General features: G+C 51.4%; 2 protein-coding genes across 5 annotated transcripts in view; one reads left to right on the top strand and one right to left on the bottom strand.

Annotated features, from left to right (window-relative positions):
• The window catches only part of FAU (FAU ubiquitin like and ribosomal protein S30 fusion), a 380,300-nt gene that overhangs the window by 290,458 nt on the left and 69,667 nt on the right, over positions 1-20,175 (top strand). The window lies entirely within an intron of this gene.
• CAPN1 (calpain 1) overlaps positions 1-20,175 on the bottom strand; it is a 27,553-nt gene that overhangs the window by 4,067 nt on the left and 3,311 nt on the right. For all 4 annotated transcript variants that reach the window (XM_069066293.1, XM_069066292.1, XM_069066290.1 and 1 more), the window contains 12 exons: positions 19,772-19,890; positions 13,724-13,857; positions 13,460-13,628; positions 9,379-9,462; positions 9,057-9,142; positions 6,904-6,978; positions 6,101-6,261; positions 4,210-4,400; positions 1,685-1,896; positions 1,282-1,321; positions 851-916; positions 702-759 (listed from right to left, as the gene is read on the bottom strand). In XM_069066293.1, coding sequence (XP_068922394.1) covers positions 702-759; positions 851-916; positions 1,282-1,321; positions 1,685-1,896; positions 4,210-4,400; positions 6,101-6,261; positions 6,904-6,978; positions 9,057-9,142; positions 9,379-9,462; positions 13,460-13,628; positions 13,724-13,857; positions 19,772-19,890 — 1,395 coding nt within the window. The remainder of the gene's footprint in view (positions 1-701; positions 760-850; positions 917-1,281; positions 1,322-1,684; positions 1,897-4,209; positions 4,401-6,100; positions 6,262-6,903; positions 6,979-9,056; positions 9,143-9,378; positions 9,463-13,459; positions 13,629-13,723; positions 13,858-19,771; positions 19,891-20,175) is intronic.

The raw sequence follows: 20,175 nt of genomic DNA, 5'->3' as shown, positions 1-20,175 counted from the left end.
TAATAACAAACGAGGTCCCTCCTTGTGGGAACACACACAGGAGGAAGGTGTTTTGAGAGGGGGGTGGGGGGGTGAGAGAGAGGAAGCCAGGGAAAAGGGGGTTGGAGGATTATGTCCCCTGGGAGTTACCATCCTGGGATCCAGGGATTCTAAGTGGGAAGGGACCTTTAAAGGCATCTAACCACTCCTTCATTCATTCATTCATTAGCAAGGATTTGTAAAGTTCCTACTACTCCCAGTGCTGGGCACTGGAGATTCAAAGATAAAAAGGAAGCAGAGCCTGCCCTCAAGCAGCTTCTGTGGGGCAGATACAGTTTATACCCAGAGAAGTAAGCACAAAGTAGGATCAGTGGGAGGGAAGGTAGGAGTTACAGAAGGGGACCTAGAGGGCAGGGACTGTTAGCTGGAGCTGTATCCCCAGGCTAAAACTCTCATCCATTCATTTTACAGAGGAGGAAGTGTAAGGGAAGGGACTTGTCCATGGTTCTGAAGTTAGTAAGCCTCAGACTGGGGTCTGCTGAGCCTGTGGACTCCAAAGCCAGGTGTTGCTCCATGAACCTTTCCTTGCATTACTAAGAAATAATAACAAACGAGGTCCCTCCTTGTGGGAACACACACAGACATGAGCCCTGGCTCTGGGGGAGGCAGAGGAAGCAGGAAACATCAGGGCTCGCGGTCAGGGAGGGAATCAGGGCACTCACGCTTGCTAATGATCCGGTTCAGGATGTTCTGTAGTTCCTTGACACTGATCTCCATGTCCTGGTGAGAAGTGGGCACAGAGGAAGGTGAAGTGTGCCCTGAGGGAGCTGGGCCCCTCTGCCCCCTCCACCTCTCCCAAAACCCCACTCACCTCCCCAGCCAGCTGCTTAAAAAGGTTCTTGAAGGTGTCATCAATCTCCTCTTCAGACAGGACCCTCTGTGATGAACAAGGGGTTGGGGAGGGGGTGGTTAGCTGCCAGAGCCCGGCATCTCCCAGCCTGCACCCACCTGAGCCAAGAGCACTCTTCCCCAGAAACTGCAGAGTGGCTGAGAGGCTAGGACAGCCTCATCTCCCAACCAAGAGTGCCTTCAAGATCACCTTATCCAACTCCCTTATCATCTAGATGAAGGAAACTGGAACCCAGGAAAAGAAAAGGACCAGCCTGGAGTCACCCAAGTTAGCTAGTGGCAAAGCCAGGAAGGCAACCTAGCTCTAATTCCACAGCACAATGCTGCCTGATAGGAAGGGAGAGAAAGGAGCATGCGTTCCACCCACCACCCCATCACAGAAGCACTTCCTACCTCATCAGGGAGGTGAGCCTCAATCTTGTCATCCAGCTCCCTGCAGAAAAGAAGAGAGAGAGAGAGAGAGAGAGAGAGAGAGAGAGAGAGAGAGATACAGAGAGACAGAGAGACAGAGAGAGAGAGACAGAGAGAGACAGACAGAGACAGAGAGACAGAGAGAGACAGAGACAGAGAGAGACAGAGACAGAGACAGAGAGAGAGAGGGGGAGGGGGGGAAGAGAGAGGGAGAGAGAAGAGGGGGAGAGAAGGCCAGTGAGAAGGGCATGGGAGTCCCCCAGAAGCCTGGGGAGCTGAGGGGGTGGGGAGCTGAGGCAGGCAAACAGAGCTGGGGTCAGCTGGGAGAGCCAGGGGCTGAGCTGGGGCAGAGGGCAAGGCCATTTCCACTCCCTTTCCCACTCACTCAGTCCCGGCCTTCTTCTCAGAGAAGAAGCGAAGCACAAAGTCGCCCTCCTTATTGGGCTCGAAGGTGGAGGGCACCACGATGTACTCGCCAGGAGGCAGGCACAGGCGCGAGCTGACCTCCCGCAGGTTGACGAACTGTTCGGAGCGGGCCCGTGAGGAGTGGGACAGGAAGAAGTCCCGCTTCAGGTGCACTCCAGGCTGACCCACCAACTGCCAATGGAAGCAAGGGGGCAAACTGAGAGTCCCCCCTCCCAGGGCCAGGTCTGAGCCTTGGCTCCCTGCATTACCATCCTGCCAGGGGACCGTGGGCAGGTTTCTTCCTTCTCCAGACCCCAAGATCCCATCTCTGTAAAGGGGGTATGATTCCCATCTTTCCCAGCCATAGAGGTAAGCAGGGGCTGATGGACAGAGCACCAACTTTGGAAGCAGAAGGATGGAGCTTCAAATCTTACCTGATACATGCTGTCCGTTTGACCCTGGGCAAGTAAGTTTCCCTCCATCCCCCAACATGTCTCTAAGACTATCTATTACAAAGAAGGTGCCAACCTGCCCTGGCAGAGTTGGGAGTTCCTACAAGGAACTTGGGAAAAGCATATTTAAATAGAAGGCCTCTGATGCTATCTTTGTGACCTCGAGGTAAGTCACCTGCCCTTTGTGGGCCTCAGCTGCGCCCTCTGCCAAGTGAGAAGGTTGGACTCTCTCTGGATTCTGAGAGGGGCCCAGACAGTTCTGGATCAAGGAACCTCCACCTCCCATAACCAGCCAAGGCATGAAGGTGGCCATGAGCATTCCAAGGCTCTGCTAGCAGAGCTAACCCTAGAAGGCCCGATCCTGCAGGGAGGGAGGGCTTCCAGACCGGCCTCTGCAACGGACAGCTGGCCTCACAGCGGAGGACCAGCCAAGAGGGGATGGATGGTGTGGCCACAGCAATACACGAAGACCACTCCTGAGTCATTGGTGAAACTGCAGTGTGTCAGGGGAGGGCAGGGTCCACACCCACAAAATTGGGGATCTCTTTTGGAGCCCACACCAACCCTGGGAAGGAAGTCCTTGGTAGCAGAGACCCGACGGGGTTAGGAGACACGCCCAGAGCTATAAAGCATGCCAGAGGCTCATTTGGACCTATCCTCCCCCTAGCCACAGTACCATTCACACAGCCCAGCATAAAGCGTCTGGCTCTTAGAGTTCAGGCTCCGCCCCGAGACTTCCCAGCCATGTGACTGGGGATGGTCACTTTGTTTCAGCCTCAGTTTCCCTAGCAGTCACGGGAATGACTCCCAAGGGCATTGTGGGGATCAAACAGGATAATAATGATAATGACATTTGGCACCTCAGGGCAGGGCGGAAAGCACTTGACACAAATCTTTGGGGATGCTCATTAACATCCCTAGAGGCCTGGGCCAAGGCTGCCCAGGGGGGCCTGACCCACAGGCAGCCCCATCCCATCCAGGCTGTGTGATCCTGGACCCTTCACCGCACTGGTCTGTGCACACTAAGTTTCAGATTTGCACTGGCAGGGAGCTTGCTCCTAGAGAGCTCCTCACACCAGTGAAATCATGGGGCTGGACATGGCTAATTATGCCACAGAGATGCAGCAGAAGCTGGCAGCTGGCCCCGGTCGGGGATTGGTCTGTGCCCATCTGCACCTCTGGCCTTAGGGACACAGAGGCCCTCCAGGGCTGGCATCATCAGGTGGGTCAGGCAGGTGCACTTACCTTCTCAGGAACCTGGAAGAGAAAGAGAGAACGGTCAGTGAGAGCAGGGTCTGGGCACACCTGGGCACTGAGGAGAGAGGAAGCTTGGGGACTGCTGTGGTACAAGCCTTAGGGAGCAGCAAGGAGAGCAGGGCGGCTTCCACAGGTCCCCCATCTCCTGCTCCAAGTCTTAGGCCAGGGTCATCTTTCCAGGGGGCTAAGGGGCTAAGGTCTGTGTGCTTTTGGGGCAGGGGGGGCAGGGCTTCTCTTCATAGAACAGAAAGTACAGTGCTTTCCCTGCCTCTTCACCTGTCCCTTTGCACCCTAGGGGCATTAGTGCTCCAAGATTCACCTGCCCAGCCCAGGCCTGAGCAGTGCCCCCCCCAAGAGTCCAGATGGCCCATGCCCAGATATGGCACTGCAGGGTGGTAGTAGTGGAGCCAAAAGCTGCCAAGCCCAGGGAAAGTTCAGGGATGCGTGGCCCCAAAGCCCTCCTTGCAGGTCAATCAGCTCCAGACCTCAGAGGGCTCCCCAAGATAGGAAGCCAGCTCAGATCCAAAGCTGACCAGGTAGCCATGGGAGGGGACATGGAGGAAGCAGGGCAAAATCATCTCGGCCAAAGACATCCGGGGTTCTTATCCTGGCTCTCACCCAGTGGCCTGTGTGTGCGTGCCCTATGGGACAAGGGCTCCCTTCACTCTCAGCTTCCGCCCATCTCTAGGAACCTTCCCAGTCCTGGCTATGTGGGCTCCTAACGGCAACCCTGGGGACCACTGCAGGGCCCGAGAAGGCGGCAGCCAAGGCAAGGCCTGGCACAGGAAGGGGGCACCCCAGCACTCACTTCATAGACAGCAAAGCCAATGGTCTCCATGTCCCGGCCGAAGCGGCGCTCTCTGCGCTTGTGTTTCTGCATGAGCGCCAGCAGGAAGCTGCAGCCTTCTTCACGGCCCTGGCGGTCATCGTGCGGGTCATCCACCTCCTCCAGTTTGATCTTAAACTGGGGGTTCACCCAGAAGGTAGCTGTGAGAACAGAACTGGAATCAGGGGCCATGGGCCAAACCCTACAAATACTCTCCCCTCTTTCTGTGACTCTCCCCTGCCTCCTCTGAACTCTGAGAAGTGGGGGGGCAAGAGACTCCATCCAGAGGCCAACCCTACTCCTGGCCCTGCTGTTGTCACCTTGAACAAGCCAACTAACCTCCAGGGGCCGTGGTTTCCTCTTGTGTAAAATGAGGAGGCTGGACTTCATGGCCTTTGAGGCCCTACTCACTCTAAGACCTTGCAATCCTGTAATTCCCTAGTTCTGTCCATGGTCTGTGCCACAGAGTATGAAAGAACCATGATTTAATCCATAATAGTTACATGATTAGTGAGGACGGCTCCCAGGAGGTGCAGGCAGGGACAGGCCAGCACTGCCACCACCACCTGCGCTGGCTCCTGCCTCCAGTCTCTCCCCACCCCTGGCCATCTTCCGCTCAGCTGCCAAAGGGATCCCCCTGACGCACAGACCAGCTGGCCCCTGACTCAAGAAATAAGGGCTCCTCATCCCCTCCAGGATCAAATCTAAAATCCTGTTTAGCATTCAGAGCCCTTCCCCACTTAGCCCCTGCCTACCTCTCCTGTCTTCCTGCATGGAAGGAAGGAAGGAAGGAAGGAAGGAAGGAAGGAAGGAAGGAAGGAAGGAAGGAAGGAGGGAAGGAAGGAAGGAAGGAAGGAAGGAAGGAAGGAAGGAAGGAAGGAAGGAGAGGGAGGGAAGGGAGGGAAGGAAAGAGGAAGCGAAAGAGGAAGGGAGAAAGGGAAGGAAGAAAGAAGAAATGAAGAAAAGGAAGGGAGGGAGAGAGAAAGGGAAGAGGAAGGGGGGAGGAGGGGAAGAAGGAAGAGGAAGGAAGGAAGAACAATGATAACTGAAGAGAGTTCCAAGGGTGGGGAAGGGCCAGGCTAGTTGGGAGGCACCAGGGATGTTTATTTAGCCAGAGAAGACTCAGGGGAGCATCACAGCTGACTTCCAATCACTCAGGGCTGTCTTCAGGGAGAAGGCTTAGACTTCTGTTCGGCTCTGAGGGCAGAAGTCAGAGCACAGGAGAAAAGGAGCTAAGAGGTGACTTGGGCTCAATGGCAGGAAAACCTGCCTCTCAATGGCTGAGCCATCAGCGGAAGCCTGGGCCTGGGGAGCCAGGGGACCATCCCTCCCTGGGGTTTTCAAGGCAAGGCCAGGTGTGTTGCCAAGGGGTCCTGGGCAGATAAGGGCTGGATGAGATGCTGCTGAGGAGGCCCCACCGTGACTCTGGGAAGGCAGGAGGTGGCAGAACCAGAACCTGAACCCAGGTCCTTAAACTCCAAGGCCTTGTGGGATATCCTGGTGGGATATAAATATTTCCTTCCTTCCTTCCTTCCTTCCTTCCTTCCTTCCTTCCTTCCTTCCTTCCTTCCTTCCTTCCTTCCTTCCTCCCTTCCTTCCTCCCTCCCTCCCTTCCTTCCTCCCTCCCTCCCTTCCTCCCTTCCTCCCTCCCTCCCTCCCTTCCTTCCTTCCTCCCTCCCTCCCTCCCTCCCTCCCTCCCTCCCTTCCTTCCTTCCTTCCTCCCTTCCTTCCTTCCCTTCCTGGTGGGATTTTCCCCTCCCATCTCTGCCCCTAACCAAGTGTCTGTGGTTCTGAGGCCCCCTCCCCAGCCCTCAGTGTCCCTCATGGGCACCTCCCTCCACATGCTGAAGCCAGGGCTGACCTGGATAGTTCCTGCAGCCACCCGCTGTGCTCCCACGCCTCCAGGTGCCATCATACAGGGTCGTGTTCCATTTGCGGAACTTGTGTGACTTGAGGGTGTCTGGGGTCAGGTTGCAGATCTCCAGGCGGGAGAACTCACGGAGAAAGTCATTGAAGGACATCCTGGGGACCAGGAGACATGAGCCAGGGCATCCAGCAGACCCCAAGGGATGCTATTAATGGGCTGACTAAGGGGCAGGACAGCCCAGGAGCACCTACCCATAGTGTAGCAGAAGGAACTTGGGGTCTGGGTTCAAATCTTAGCTATGCCGCTAACTGCTCACATGGCTTTAATACAGTCACTTGCCTTCTCAGGGCCTCAGTTTCCCCCCTCTTTAAATTCTAAGGTTGGTCTAGATCAGAGCTTCCTAACCTGGAGTTTCTGAATTTGTTTTTAATATTTCAATATTATTGGTTTCTCTTGTGAGCCTATGTATTTTATTCTGTGAATTTCAAAAGATTATTTTGAGAAGGTATCTGTCCATAGGCTTCCCCAAACTAGCTGCCCAAGGGGCCCATAACTAAATCATCTATATCCTACATTCACAGGACCCTCCCAGCTTGTACATTCTATGTTCCAAGGTCCCTCCCTCTCTGACACCCCATTTTCGATGTTCGAAGTAAGATTTCTCCCATGTTCTAATAGCCGTCTTGTATTCCCATGACGCTTTACTCTAAGGACAGAGATCTTGGGGCAGAGCCCAGAGGGGTAAGGGAGGGGCCTCCTGGGCCCCAAGGGCTCACCCCTCTTCCTGTCATACTCACCAGAACTCCCCATCCTCCATCCTGATTTGGAGCCGCTGCCTGTCAGAAGGGTCCACCTGGTTCCACTCAGAGGAGCTAAGAAAACCAGCCAAAGGGTCAGAAAGGCACCCAAGACCAGCCCACTGTGGCTGCTGGAGCAACAGCCCAAGCATGACCAGGACTGAGGGCTGGCAGGGCACCAGCACGCACTGCCCCTGAAATCACAGCCCCTACTCACTAGAGTGACCCCAGTCCAAGCAAGGGCAAACATCCACCCACAAGCCCCAAGACTAGACTGGAGACTAGTCCTCTGACCAGGCCAAGATAAAGCTCAGACTCTCCCACGGTTGGGGGTTAGGGGAAAGCAGAGAAAGAGGCAGCTAGGTGGCTGAGTGGATAGCACCAGGCATAATGTCAGGAGGATCTGAGTTCAAATCCAGCCCCAGACATTTACTAGCTCTGTGACCCTGGGCAAGTCACTTAACCTTATTTGCCTCAGTTTCTCATCTGTAAAATGAGCTGGAGAAGGAAATGGCCAAACCATTCCAGTATCCTTGCCAAGAAAACTCCAAATGAGGTCACAGGGAACCAGACAGGACTGAAAAAGACTGAACAATGAAAGGCAACTAACGCATTGAGAAAAACGTGGACAGGAAAGTGTCTTATCAGCATCCATGAAGAATCAGAGGCCCTGGGTCTGGTAGCTCAGCTGGTGGGAACCACAGGCCCTCCTGCCTCCAGAGATGGTCCCTGCTGCTGCTAGGACCGGAAGGAGTTACCCTCTGCGGGCCGTCCTGCTGAGTGCCAGGCTGGTCCTCAATGCAAAGCCTGTCCACGGCCAGCTCCCAAGCCTCCCTTCCTGGGCATGGGCCCCGCTGCTGTGAGCAACTGTGACAGAGACCTTTACAGAGTTGCCTGCCAGCTTGTAAGGTGAGAGCTCACGGTGTGATGGGCCCCCATTCGGTGTGGTCGTCAAGTCAGTCGTGCTCAACTCTGTGACCCCACTGAGGGTTTTGTTGGCAGAGACACTGGAGGGGTTTGTCATTTCCTTCTCTGGCTCATTTTACAGATGAGGAAACTGAGGTCAACAGGGTGAAGTGACTTGCCCAGGGTCACACAGCCTGATGTGTCTGAGGCTGGAAGTCTTCCTATACACTGTGACACCTAGCTGCCCCTATCTCTCATTTACAGAGAAGGAAATTGGGCTCAGAGACAAAAATAAACTTTCCCTGGACACATGAGTCCCAGTCCAGTGCACCACTCCTCACTCTAGGCCACAGTGGGGCCCCACGGTAGCACGCTAGGCCAGGTGTTCATTGTCTAACTGCTGTACGAGGGGGCTGGGGAGACCCCTGCCCGCGGTCCCCCTCCAGTCCAATCCTAAGCCAACAACAAGCCTTTCTTACAGGCCTTTCTGTCAGACACAGGGCTGGGGTGGGGCGAGAGGGCACAAAGACCCAGCAGTGCCCAAACTCCCTGTTAAACTATAATAGCCTTAAAAAAAACAAGCTGTCAGGGGCGGCCAGGTAGCACAGCAAGTAAGAGCACCGGCTCCAGTGTTGAGAAGACCTAGAGATCAAATCCCAGGCTCAGACACTTATCACCCACCCAGAAACACCTGGCCATGTAACCTTGAGCAAGTTACTTAACCCCAATTGCTTAGGGGCGGCCAGGTAGCTCAGCGAGTAAGAGCACCGGCTCCAGTGTCGGGATGACCTGGATCAAATTCGGGCTCAGATACTCAGCACCACACCCAGAAATAACTGGCCGTGTAACCTTGAGCAAGTTACTTAACCCCAATTGCTTAAAAAAAAAAAAAAAGCTGTCGGGGGAAATCCATGCTCACACAGGAAGCAGAGAGATGTCTGTTTGCATGTGTGGAGCTCATGACAACAAATCAAATAATGTCTGTCTTAGCCCCCATTAAACTAGGAGCCATCAGGCCTTAGTTAAACCTTAGATAGCCTTCCATCCTCAGCTTAGTGCTTGCACAAAGTGGGTGCATTATAAGTGCTCACTGAAGGAATGAAGGAACGAGGCCAAGACTACCTCCACTAAGGATTTCAAGAAGCTCTCAGTGACGGGCAGGGATCGCCAAGGCAGCTGCCATAGCCATCTGAACCTCTGGACACTGGGTCAGGTGAGCTGGCCATGTAGGGCCTGTTAATCCCTACCTGTCACTCCAAGGCCCCGTCCACTCCACCTCACCCCACGGGTTCCGCATTCGAATCAGGTTCACCGAGCGGCCCCGACAGTTCACCTGGAACCCAGAGCCCACTCAGCATGCCCTGCCCGCCCTCCTGAATCAGCCTCCCCCAGCCCCCAATCACCAGTCCTTCCCACTAACCAGAAGAGACACACAGACCCCAAGGAGGGGGCCTGCCTGTCTTCATTAGAAAGAATGGGGAGCCTGCTCCCAGAGGGCTCTCCAAACCCAGCCTGCCACCTGGGAATCCCCCCTGCCATCTCCCTGCCCCTCCCCAGGGCTGGCGCTACCTGATGGGCACCAGTGACGGAGTACGCATGGCCCTTCACCAGCTTCTTGAAGGTGACTGCTTCCATGTCAAATGCACTGGTGATCTAGGTATGGCAAAGGGACACATCTCTTAAATGCTGCTAGGCCCTGGCCACCCTCCCCCACTGCCCTCAGGCTCCGTGGGGACCAGGCTGGGGAAGAAAGGAGGGAAGCTGAGGGTTGCCCTGGATGGTCTCTACAGGCCTTCCCAGCTCTGATGTGACTCCACTGGAAGAATCCAGTCTTCTGGATACCTGCTGGGGCTCACTCTTTCTCTCTACCTCTCTCTCTGTCTCTCTGTCTGTCTCTCTCAAACACACACTGACTCTCACTTTCTTTGACTCTCACTCTGTGTCTCTGTGCCTTAATGATGATTCCCTCCTTCAAAAGGTAGAGGAAGCCACAAGAACTATTATATTGCTATCATGGGCCTGGCCCTAGGGATTACTTCAATGCTGAAACAGAAATCACGGGAACCTGGGAAGAGTCAACTTCCCATGTTGGAATTCATGCTAGAGAAGGAGATGAAAGCTGGGCCGAGCTGGGTACAGCCTGGCAAGCACTCTGTGTCTGGGGATTCCAAAGGGCTCAGGGAAAGGCCAGGGAGGGTACCAAAGACTGGAATGAAATTCTGAAGACACAAAGAGAAACTATTCAGACAACATAGCGAAGGAATGTTCCAGAGACACTGGTGTGAATGCACAAGGTGTTCACCGAGCAGCTGAGAGTCTTACAAGACACACACAGAAGACAGAGCCCAGGTCAAGTAACAGGATGAATGCCCAAAAGGCTGGCACAAGCCTACAAAATGGGAAAGGGGGAGAGGGGTATGAAGGCTTAGAGGGAGCTGAGCCCAGTAAGGAAATCTAAGGAAAACGAAGAGAGATTGTCGGTTTGTTTGCCATTTAAGGTATATTGAGGAAAAGAGGAGGATCAAAGATCGACTAGAACACTGCTCTAGGTAAGCAACATCAGAAAGGAAGCAGGGCTCGCAAAATTCTGTATTTTGCTTTAGTTGTGGGTCTTGTTTTTAGCATAGACTGCATTTTTTTTTCCTTCCAAGGAGAATGGACAGGAAAGGACAGCACAGAAATGGCTAATAGGGATTTGTGACCCAAGACAGACAAAAAGGTAGGGAGAGAGAGCCTCCCTGCCCCTGGAGAAGCCTAGCCCCAAATGCAGCACAGCCTTGAGCCAGGACTCCTGAGTCACTGCTGGTGGGGTTCATGGGAAAGGGGACACAGGACTACAAAAGGGCAAATGTTCCCATTTCCAAAAAAAGAAAAAAGGGAAGACGGTCCGCAAACTAGAGACCAGTGAGCCTGATGGCAATTCCTAGCCAAATTGCCAATCTCATTATTCAGGTAGGGCTAGTAAACATTCTGACAACCAAAAGATAAGTAATCAAAGGATATGAAGAAACAGTCTTCAAAAGAAAAATGACCCAAGACAATGAGAAGCTATAAACAATTCCACGAACACATGCTCCAATCATGACCAATAAGAGAAATACACATTAAAACAACTCCCTGGCTGTACCTGGCACCCAGAAAATGGGCACCATCAGTGGTGGAGGGAGTGGTAGGGAGACAGACACACAGCTATCGGGTGGTGGGGCTAAATGTTCTGCTATGCCGGCAGAAACATCCAAGAAAAGTGAGTGAACTCGGCAATGCCGGGAGCCGAGACAACGCCGAAAGGCTCGCCACGGCAAATGCTGCCCAGAGAGAGAACTGCGGAGTCTGAATGCAGCCGGAAGCAGACCATTCACTCTCCTTTTCTTTTGTTTTGTTTCATCTTTCTCGTGGTTCCTCTCATTGGTTCTAACACTTTACATCATGATTAACGTGAAAAAATGCTTAATCTGAATGTATAATCATATTACATGCCATCTTGGAGAGGGAGGCAGAGAAAATTTACAACTCAAGCTTATGGAAGTGAATGTGGAAAATTATAAATAATTTTAAGAAGGAAAAAAGAAAAAGGGGAAAAAAGAAAAAGATAAGTGACTAAACCTGGGATCTAAAGAGTGGGCATCAAAGGAGGTCAAAGACAGAAACAAAGATTCAATACAGTCCGCAATATTTGCAGCAGCCTCAGCTGGAAATAAAGGGAGTGCCCAGCCATTGGCTAGAAAGTGGCTTCATAAAGAAAAGAAGGTTTAGGAATGTAATGGTATGTTATTGGCCAGGATGAAATAAATGATGCTGAATATGAGCAAATCAGAGAAGCTTGTAGGAAAAGAAGCAGGAAGGAAGAAAGGGGCACTGTGCATCCAGCAGACACTACCCTAAGGGCATTTGACTCTATGTCAAGTGGCAGGATAGCCCCTCCAGGGGTGGGCCCCGGGCCACTGAAGGTTTCTGGGTGAAGGCACAGGTGACCTGCCCTTCAAATCTGCAGAGGACACAAAACTGGGAGGGCCAGCTAACAGGCTAGATGACAGATACAATCCAGAATTATTTTGACAGCCTAGAAAATCTGGTCTAACAACATAAAAGAAGCAAAAGTAAAGTCTAAGAAAAGGTCACAAAAACCAGGGTTCAGAAGTAGCAGATGGGGAGGGGTGGGGCAGATCGGACTGCAGCTCATGGACTGCCAGGTACTGCCAAGAATACCAAAGGATCTTCAGTGGCCATGGAGCTAGCCAAAGGAGGAACGGGTTGGAGCTGTCCAAAGGAAGTCACAACGTATGCCTCACCAAATGCCTCCAAACAAAGCCTAGATGATCACTCGCCACTCACACTATAGATAGAGGGGAATCACATTCCACGCTGAGTTGGAGTAGACAGCCACCAAGGTTCCTTCCACCTCTGAGAGTCTGTAACTCTTGTGGTTAGTCAGGCTGAATGGTATATTAAAGAGAAGGGAAGATTTAGAAGCAGCAGACCAGAGTTCAAGGGCCAACTCTTCCACCTCCTACCTGGGTGACCTTGGAAAAGTCCCTTCTCTGGATCTAATTTTCCTTCTCTGCAAAACCAAGGAGTTAGACCAAATGACCTCAGAGGTCCCTTTTCACACTAAGTCTATGCTGAGGCTAAAATATTAGATAAAGATGGGATGCTTAGCCCTGGGATAGCCGGGAGCCAAGTTAGAATTTGGAAGTCAGCATAGATCCATCTATGCAGAAATGCGTTAACTATGGGTGCACCATACAGCATACGTGCTCAGGCTTGGGTGACGTCTTGGTTAGTTTTTTGAAACCCTTTGCCCTCTACCCCTCACATCTTTCTTTCTTTTTTTGTCCTTTGTTACAAAGAATAGCTTTCTTGGGAGGTGAGGGGGAGAAATACATTTGGCAATGAGGGTGAAAACAAAAGATAATAAATTTAAAAAGTTTGTCAAAAGTGGAAATAATGCCCCAAGGAGTTCGGAGAGGAAGGAAATCTAAGGAAAACAAAAAGAGGTGGCTTTTTTAAGATAGATAGGGGAAAAGAGGAAGACCCAGTGTACACAAATATTTCTAGCAACTCTTCCCATAGTGGCCAAGAGCTAGCAACTGACAGGGAAGTGGAGTGTGCCCATCCATTAGGGAATGAATGCCTGAACAGGTTATGATACAAAGACATAGCAGAACAGGCTTGTGCCATAAGCAATGATCGAGGGGATGGTTTCAGAGAAGCCCAGGAGGACTTGTATGAACTGATGCAGAAAGAAGTAAGCAGAACCAGAAGGACAGTTTGTACGCCACCAGCATCTTGGGAAGACTTAAGAACCCTCATCAAACAAGGACAAAACCATAATTCCAGAGGCCAGGGAGGAAGCCAGCGACCCGCCTTCTGACAAAGAGTGAGGGACCAGGCTGCAGAGTGAGAGATTCACTTCTGCATACGGGCAGCGTGGAAGTGTGGGTTTGCTTATTTATGAATGTGTTACAAGTATTTTGTTTTTCTTTTCTTTTAAATGGGGAGAGGAAACGTTGAGAAGGAAAATAAATGCTTGTTATTGGAAAAATAATATACAATGGGGGAAAAAGGGTAAGGCTGAAGGGAGCAAGACCCAGAGGTAGGAAAAGTCAGAAAGGGCACAGGCAGACACAGAGGGGCAGCCCTGGTGACTCACATCGATGGAGCAGCCCAGCAGGGACCCTCGTTCCAGGGCCTTCATTATGATGTGGTAGAGATCGTGAGGGGGCTTCCTGAGGTCGAACCATTCTGTGACCCCTCCAGTGAAGTCTTCAAAGCCCTCCGAGGTGCTACCCCCAGAAAGGGCTTCATAGCTACCATTCACCCTGGGGGACAAGACACAAAGACATGGCACACAGGCCACGGGTGCCCGGTGACGGGCAGGGGCCAGGGCACCTGGGCTAGGAAGGGAGGGACTCACTTGGCATAGGCTTTCTCAAGCAGGGCGCTCCAGAACTCATTGCCTTGGGCTGAGTGCACGAAGACCAGCTTCCCATCCTTGGTAGGCAGCAGGTCGTCCACGACTACATCGACCCACTCCCCAAACTGCCACAGCTGTGGGAGACAAAGGGGGATGATTTATGTTCCCCATCCCACTGTACAGGCCTGACCACCCCAGGGGCCGCAGGTCCTAAGAATCCACTGGCACTGAATTACCACATCACCCTCCTGGCAATTCCCCCCATGACCTTCCTCATCCCCTTCTCCCCAGAACTCTTCCCCGGGAGACAGCAAGAATGGCATTGATCAAGGCTGTCTGTGATTCGGCCCTAGCGGCCGTGACTTCTATTAATGACCACATCTTGGCCCTCTGATCCCTTTCTCTTTCCTCCTCCCCATGCACACCACCACCCTCCTGCAAGCCTCCGTAACCACATCTTGTCTCTTGTGACCCAGCCTCTCTCCCAGCACACACGGGTGAAGCACCTACTACGTGCATGGCCTGCTGTGGGGCAATAGGGAAGATGTGAAGGCTCCTCCCGCTTCCACAGCCCTAGCAACCAATGCGTTGGGGAGTCTCCCTGTTTCTGCCGCTATCTCTGCCTTCAGGAAGCCACCCCAAGGTGTGAGCCACTCAGGCCCTGTCCAGCTCCCACCCAGACCACCACGGTGGCCTCCACCACCTGACACTCCACATGCTGGGGGAGATTTTCCTAAAGCACAGATCAGATCTCATTTTCTGCTCAATAAGCTCTTTTATTGCTTTTGTTCATTCGTTTTTCAGTCATGTCTGGGTTTTGTTTTTTTTCCTTTTTGGAGGGCAATTGGGGTTAAGTGACTTGCCCAAGGTCACATGGCTAGTGAGTGTTAAGTGTCTTGAGACCAGATTTGAACTCAGGTTCTCCTGACTCCAGGGCTGGTGCTCTATTCACTGCGCCACCTGGCCGCCCCATGTTGATTTTTTTTTTACTTGGGGTTTTCTTGGCAGATACTGGAGGGGTTTACCATTCCCTTCTCCAGTTCCTTTTACAGATGAGGAAACTGAGGTAAATGGGGTGAAGTGACTTGCCCAGGGTCACACAGATGGTAGGAGGTATCTGAGGCTATATTTGAACTCTGATCTTCCTCTCTCACTCTGTGCACTATGGAGCCCCCTCACTGCCCTCCTCTGCTAGACACTGGAAGCTTTCCACGCTTTTATTTAGGACTTCCATTCTGATGCTCCAAATAAACTGGGTTTTTTCCTGGCCTCTCTCCTCTCAATGTCTTTGCACAGACTGGCCCTGATGCCCCCCTTAGAATCTCTCATTTCATTTCAAAGGTCAGTTAGAATGCCGACTCCTTCATGAAGCCTTTCCCCATCTCCTCAAGCTGCAGGCACCTTCCCTTCTCCCCCCAAAAATATTACCTTTGTTCACTATATTTTACCTGCATTTATCTCTATGTAATCGGTACATTTGTACAAATGCATTCCATAGGCTTGTATGTGCCACCAAAGCACCCGGGCAGTTAGGCAGTACAGTGGGCAGAGGGCTGGGTCTGTAGTCAGACAGATCTGAGTTCAAATCCAGTCTTAGACCTTTACTAACTGTAAGGGAAAGCCAGGCTATCAAGGAGGAGGGGCTGCAAGCTAGCTTGGCTAGAGCTGAGCATGACTAGAGCCTGGAAAGGATGGTTGGAGCCAGTCTGCCCAGGGCCTGCAACAGCACAACCAGGAGTTACCTTAGAAACAATAAGGGAGTCACAGGATTGAGGAGGTTTATTTCTGCAATGCCCATCCACAGAGCCACGTAATGGCAAAACCCCGTGTGGCCATGAATGTAACGGACAGCTATGCTGTAAAAGTGAAGACAAGCAGGGGATACAGAGAAGACTAAGGAGATTGGCTTGATCTGACACAAAGGGCCAAGGAAACAGGATTCCCACCGCGGAGAGAGAACAACCAAAAGGAACAGTGCAAAATTACAAACAACACACACACATTTGGAGCTCAGTGGGGCGGGGTGGGGCATGGCACCCACTGTCAGAATTTTACAATGTATACACCAATTTTCTTGGGGTTTTCCCCTCTCCTTTAAAAAAAATGATATTCATCATATAGGAAGGATCTCTGGAAAGAGAAGGGATATGGGAGAAACTTTGGTAATATAAAAAAAAGTTATCCATAAATGGTTTTGGTGGGGTTTTTTGTTTGGCCTCAGTGGGGAAGGTATATGGGTTTCCTGACAGAGGTGACACAGTACAGTAGACAGCCATCATTTTGTGGACATGGCCAAAAGGAGACAGCATTTTGCCCTGACTGTGTGGGTAAGTTCTCATTCATTCTTTTTTTCCATAGGGGAGAAAAAGAAAATAGATTTTTGTTCATTAAAAATTTTTCAATAAAATTATTTTTTTTAAAAAAAAGGTGATAGCTTAGACAGGGAAACCGATTGATGAGAAGTGATTAGAGCCCCGTCTGGAGTCCTCAGAATCAAGAAAACACAGCAATTGATTCGAAATGGGATTTCCAGATGCTTCCAACCCGGATGACTGGAAGGAAAGGAGTCTGGAGGGGAGACAGGTCTACAGGGAAAGACAGAGAGGTTCAGCTTGGACAGCTGAGTTTGAGATACCCCTACGATGGACATCCAGGTGGAGAAGTCCATCAGGTACTTGGCAGCACAGGACGGAAGCTCCAGAGAGAAGACCAAATTGGGTTACTTACCGAGACCCCAGAACCAAAGAGCAGATAAGGAAGGTGCCGAGATAAGTTTTCTCACTTTATAAAGGAGCGTGCTGGACTCAGTAGCTGGACCTTCGTAGCACTAGATCTATGACTAGAAGCCCAGTTTTACAAAGACAGAAACTGAGGCTCAGTGAAGAGCCTAAAGTCACAGGGTGGGTGAGTTTCAAGGTCAGAACTTGAATCCAGAGCTCTTGACTTTGAAGTTAGTAAGAGGCTAGAAGGTCCTGGCGGGGCAAGATGGGGGAAGTACATAAGGCCAAAACCTGAAGTGAGAACTGAGAGGTATGGTACAGGAGGAGAGGAAGGGGAGAGCAGCATTCAAGGCCCTGGGCAATGGAGAGCAGCGGACTTCCACTTCAGAGCTTTCAATGAGCCCTACCCAACAGCAAGTCCCTCCACCCAATCCAGGCCCTAGGGGTGAATCACTCAAGAAAAACCTGGGCAGGTTTACAAATACTTTCCCCTACAACACCCCAGTGGGGGAGCTGATTCACATTCTAGTATCCACATTGGGGAGGTGGGGGGCAGGGTGAACCAAAGTTCACAAAGAAGGGAACTGACTAGCCCAAGGTCACAAAACTAGCCAAGGTTTCTGATCCCCAGTCTGCTACACCAGGAGCTGGCTCTGCTGGGGTGAGTATCCCTGAAGTTCTGGGAAAGAACAATCTAGAGCCTGTTCACTGGCTTACACTCTCGAGTGGACATGGCACTCACACATGCACACACACACGGGCAGAAGACAAGCTAAGTCACCATCAGTGTTCTTTGAGAGATCCTCAAGAACTATAAAAGTAGCAATGAATTGGAGGGCAAATGGAGACTTCATCAAAAAAGTCAGCAAATTATAAACCAATCAGCTTCTAAGACTTAAATTCTTGGCAAGACCCTGGAATGTGTTACTAAAGGGATGCCTAGTGAACATTCAGAAAAGGAAGCAGTGACCTTACAGGGAGCAGGGCTTCAGCACGAACAGGTCCCACCAGAATCATCTTGCTTTTTCTAGTCTGCTAAATCAGGAGAAAACTGCAGATTCAGCCAAATCTCTCAGGCTTTTCCTGCAGATGGTAAGGATTCTAGCAATGTGCCAGGGACAAAAAGAAGAAAGGGCGAGCGAGACACAAGGAGGAGCCATGAAAGGTTTACCATTAGCTAGAAAGAGGTCTCTGTGGAGGCCCCCCCCCCCTAGCATTTTATCAAAGACAAAAGCAAAGAGAACAGACTCATCAGATTTGCAAATGACACAAAGCAGGGAGACCAGAGGCTCCAATCAAAATGCTCTGCAGAGGCTACAGAATAGTGGGCCAAATCAGTTAAGAAGTGTGAGAACACAGCAGGCAAGAAAGCCTATCATAAAATATTGAGCTACATTAAGGGAGACTTCAGATCCAGGACTTCAGAGGTTCCCTCCCACTGTTCTCTGACCCCTAAGAGGTCTCCAGGGACTCCTGCTGGAGTATTATGTATGCTCAGTTCTGGGTGACATATTTTAGGAAGGTCACTGAGAGGCTGGAGAGTACTCAAGAGGGCAACCAGGATGGGAAAGAGACTCAAGTCCATGACTAGAATCAACAGAAGGAATTGGGAACATCTGGTCTAGAAAAGAGACCTGGGGAGGGGGGTGGGGGAAATGAACGCTACCTTGGAGGATTTGTGCTGCTCAGCCCGAGAGGCCAGGAGCTATAGTACAGAGGTAGATTTGGGCATGGGACCCGGAAAAACTTCCTAACTACCTGAGTCCTCCAGAAGGGAATAGATTACCTCCAGCTGAAGCCAGAGGACCACTTGTGGGAAATGTTATAGATAGGGTGAGGGCGCATAGGTGCCCATCAGGAAGCCAGAAAGACTCCTCTTCCTGAGTTCAAATCCAGATCCAGACACTTGCTAGCTGTGTGACCCTGGGCAAGTCACTTCACCCTGTCTATCTCAGTTTCCTCATCTGTAAAAAGAACTGGAAAAGGAAACGGCAAACCCCTCCGGTGTCTTTGCCAAGAAAACCCCCAATGGGGCCATGAAGAGTAGCTATGACTTAAACAACTGCACAACAACACAGACCAGATAGGATCCTTGTTCCAGGAAAGGAAAACACTGGAAAACCACAGAACTCTGACCAGGAAGGGTTTCCTTTCCTGGCCCCCTTTCCTGCTGGTTTCTCCCTCTGCATCACTCTGCATTCTCTCCAGCTGGATCCTGATCGTCCGTGCTGGGAGTGCCTGGAGGTCAGGGACTGTCTTTTGCCTTGGCACCCTACGGCACTTAACACAGAGCCTGGCACACAGTAGGCACTTAATAAATGCTTATTGACGACTCCTGAGCACCTGGTTCGAAATGCCTCTGGCCTCATAGGAGAGAAGTGGTGACAGGTGATGAATGGAGCAGATACACGTCTCCAGAGCTAGAAGGGACTCAATGAGAGGTCATGTTGTCATTCACAAATGAGGAAACTGAGACCCAGAGGGGTTAAGAGACCTTCCTGGTGGCACGCAGGCAGCAGTGATTAGAGCCCAGACCCTCTGTCAGTGCGGGGTCCTACCTGTACAATGGCTTCCAACAGAGTTCAGTCAAGGATGGGAGCAGTCACTGGGAATATGATATCAATAAAAAACTAAGAAATGGGAATGAATATTAATCTAAATCATGTATTTCCCTAATGCCTAGAGAAATCCTCAGCACACAGTAGGCACTGCTATTATTTTTGTGACCTGGGCTCATACCTAATTCTCCTGCCAGACTGTGGGCACCATGAGGACGAGGCCCCAGGCTTGTCCAAATTCTGTCTCCCCCAAGAGACCAGCACAGCGTTCTGCACAAAGCAGGGACTTCCTAGATGTTCCTATAAACAACAGCCCTCTCCTCGAATTTCTCACCCCACTTTCAAACTGATCTCTGCACTTAAGCAGGCAGACTTGAATTAAGGCTATTTGGAGCTGTTTTGTCTCCCTATCAGACTGAGGCATCAGGGGCATCGAGGTACCACAGTGAAGAGAGTGTCCTGCTTGGAGTCAGGAAGACCTGAGTTCAAATCCAGATTTGGACACTCCCTAGCTGTGTGACCCTGCACAAGTCACTTCACCCTGTTTGCCTCGGTTTCCTCATCTGTTAAATGAGCCGGAAAAATAAATCACTCCAGTATCTTTTTGCTGAGAAAACCTGTACAGTCACACTAGACTGTGAGCTTATTAGGAAAAAAGAGATTCTGTCTTATCAACATTTTCCATCTCTCCACCCTGGGTGAACCAGCCCCTCTCAGCTTCATCTTAGCTGCTTCCAAGGCTAGAGCTCACCTTCCCAAGCCAGCCTCACCTGGAAATGAAAGATGCCAGCATAGCCATGCTGGAAGCTCTGCCCGTGAGGTACCACCCGGTGCAAGATGGTATCGTTCAGGGTGATGGAGGCAATGGCCGCCAGGAGCCAGCAGTCCCCTGCAATGGGCACCAGTCATCAGCTCACTCCCAGAAGAGCAGGGCAGGCTGGGCAGTGCCCATCATGTCCTCAAGCCAGAGAAAACAACAGACCTTCTGGACTGGTTTCCCTCCCAACACCCCCACAGTTTACGGAAAAGACACAGGAATCCGGGCAAACCAGCTTGGAAGATGATAATCAGAGCATGTACTGACTTGTAAGAGGGAAGGGCCAGATACAGGGAGGGAGGAAGAGGGTGTGTGTGTGTGTGTGTGTGTGTGTGTGTGTGTGTGTGTGTGTGTGTG

The sequence above is a fragment of the Petaurus breviceps genome, unplaced genomic scaffold (assembly GCF_028583685.1).
Source record: "Petaurus breviceps papuanus isolate PSGF00001 unplaced genomic scaffold, PetGlider_PUasm1.0 90721, whole genome shotgun sequence".
NCBI lineage: Eukaryota > Metazoa > Chordata > Mammalia > Diprotodontia > Petauridae > Petaurus > Petaurus breviceps.
Note: the sequence above shows the minus strand (reverse complement) of the source record. Positions and strands in the feature narration are given on the sequence as shown.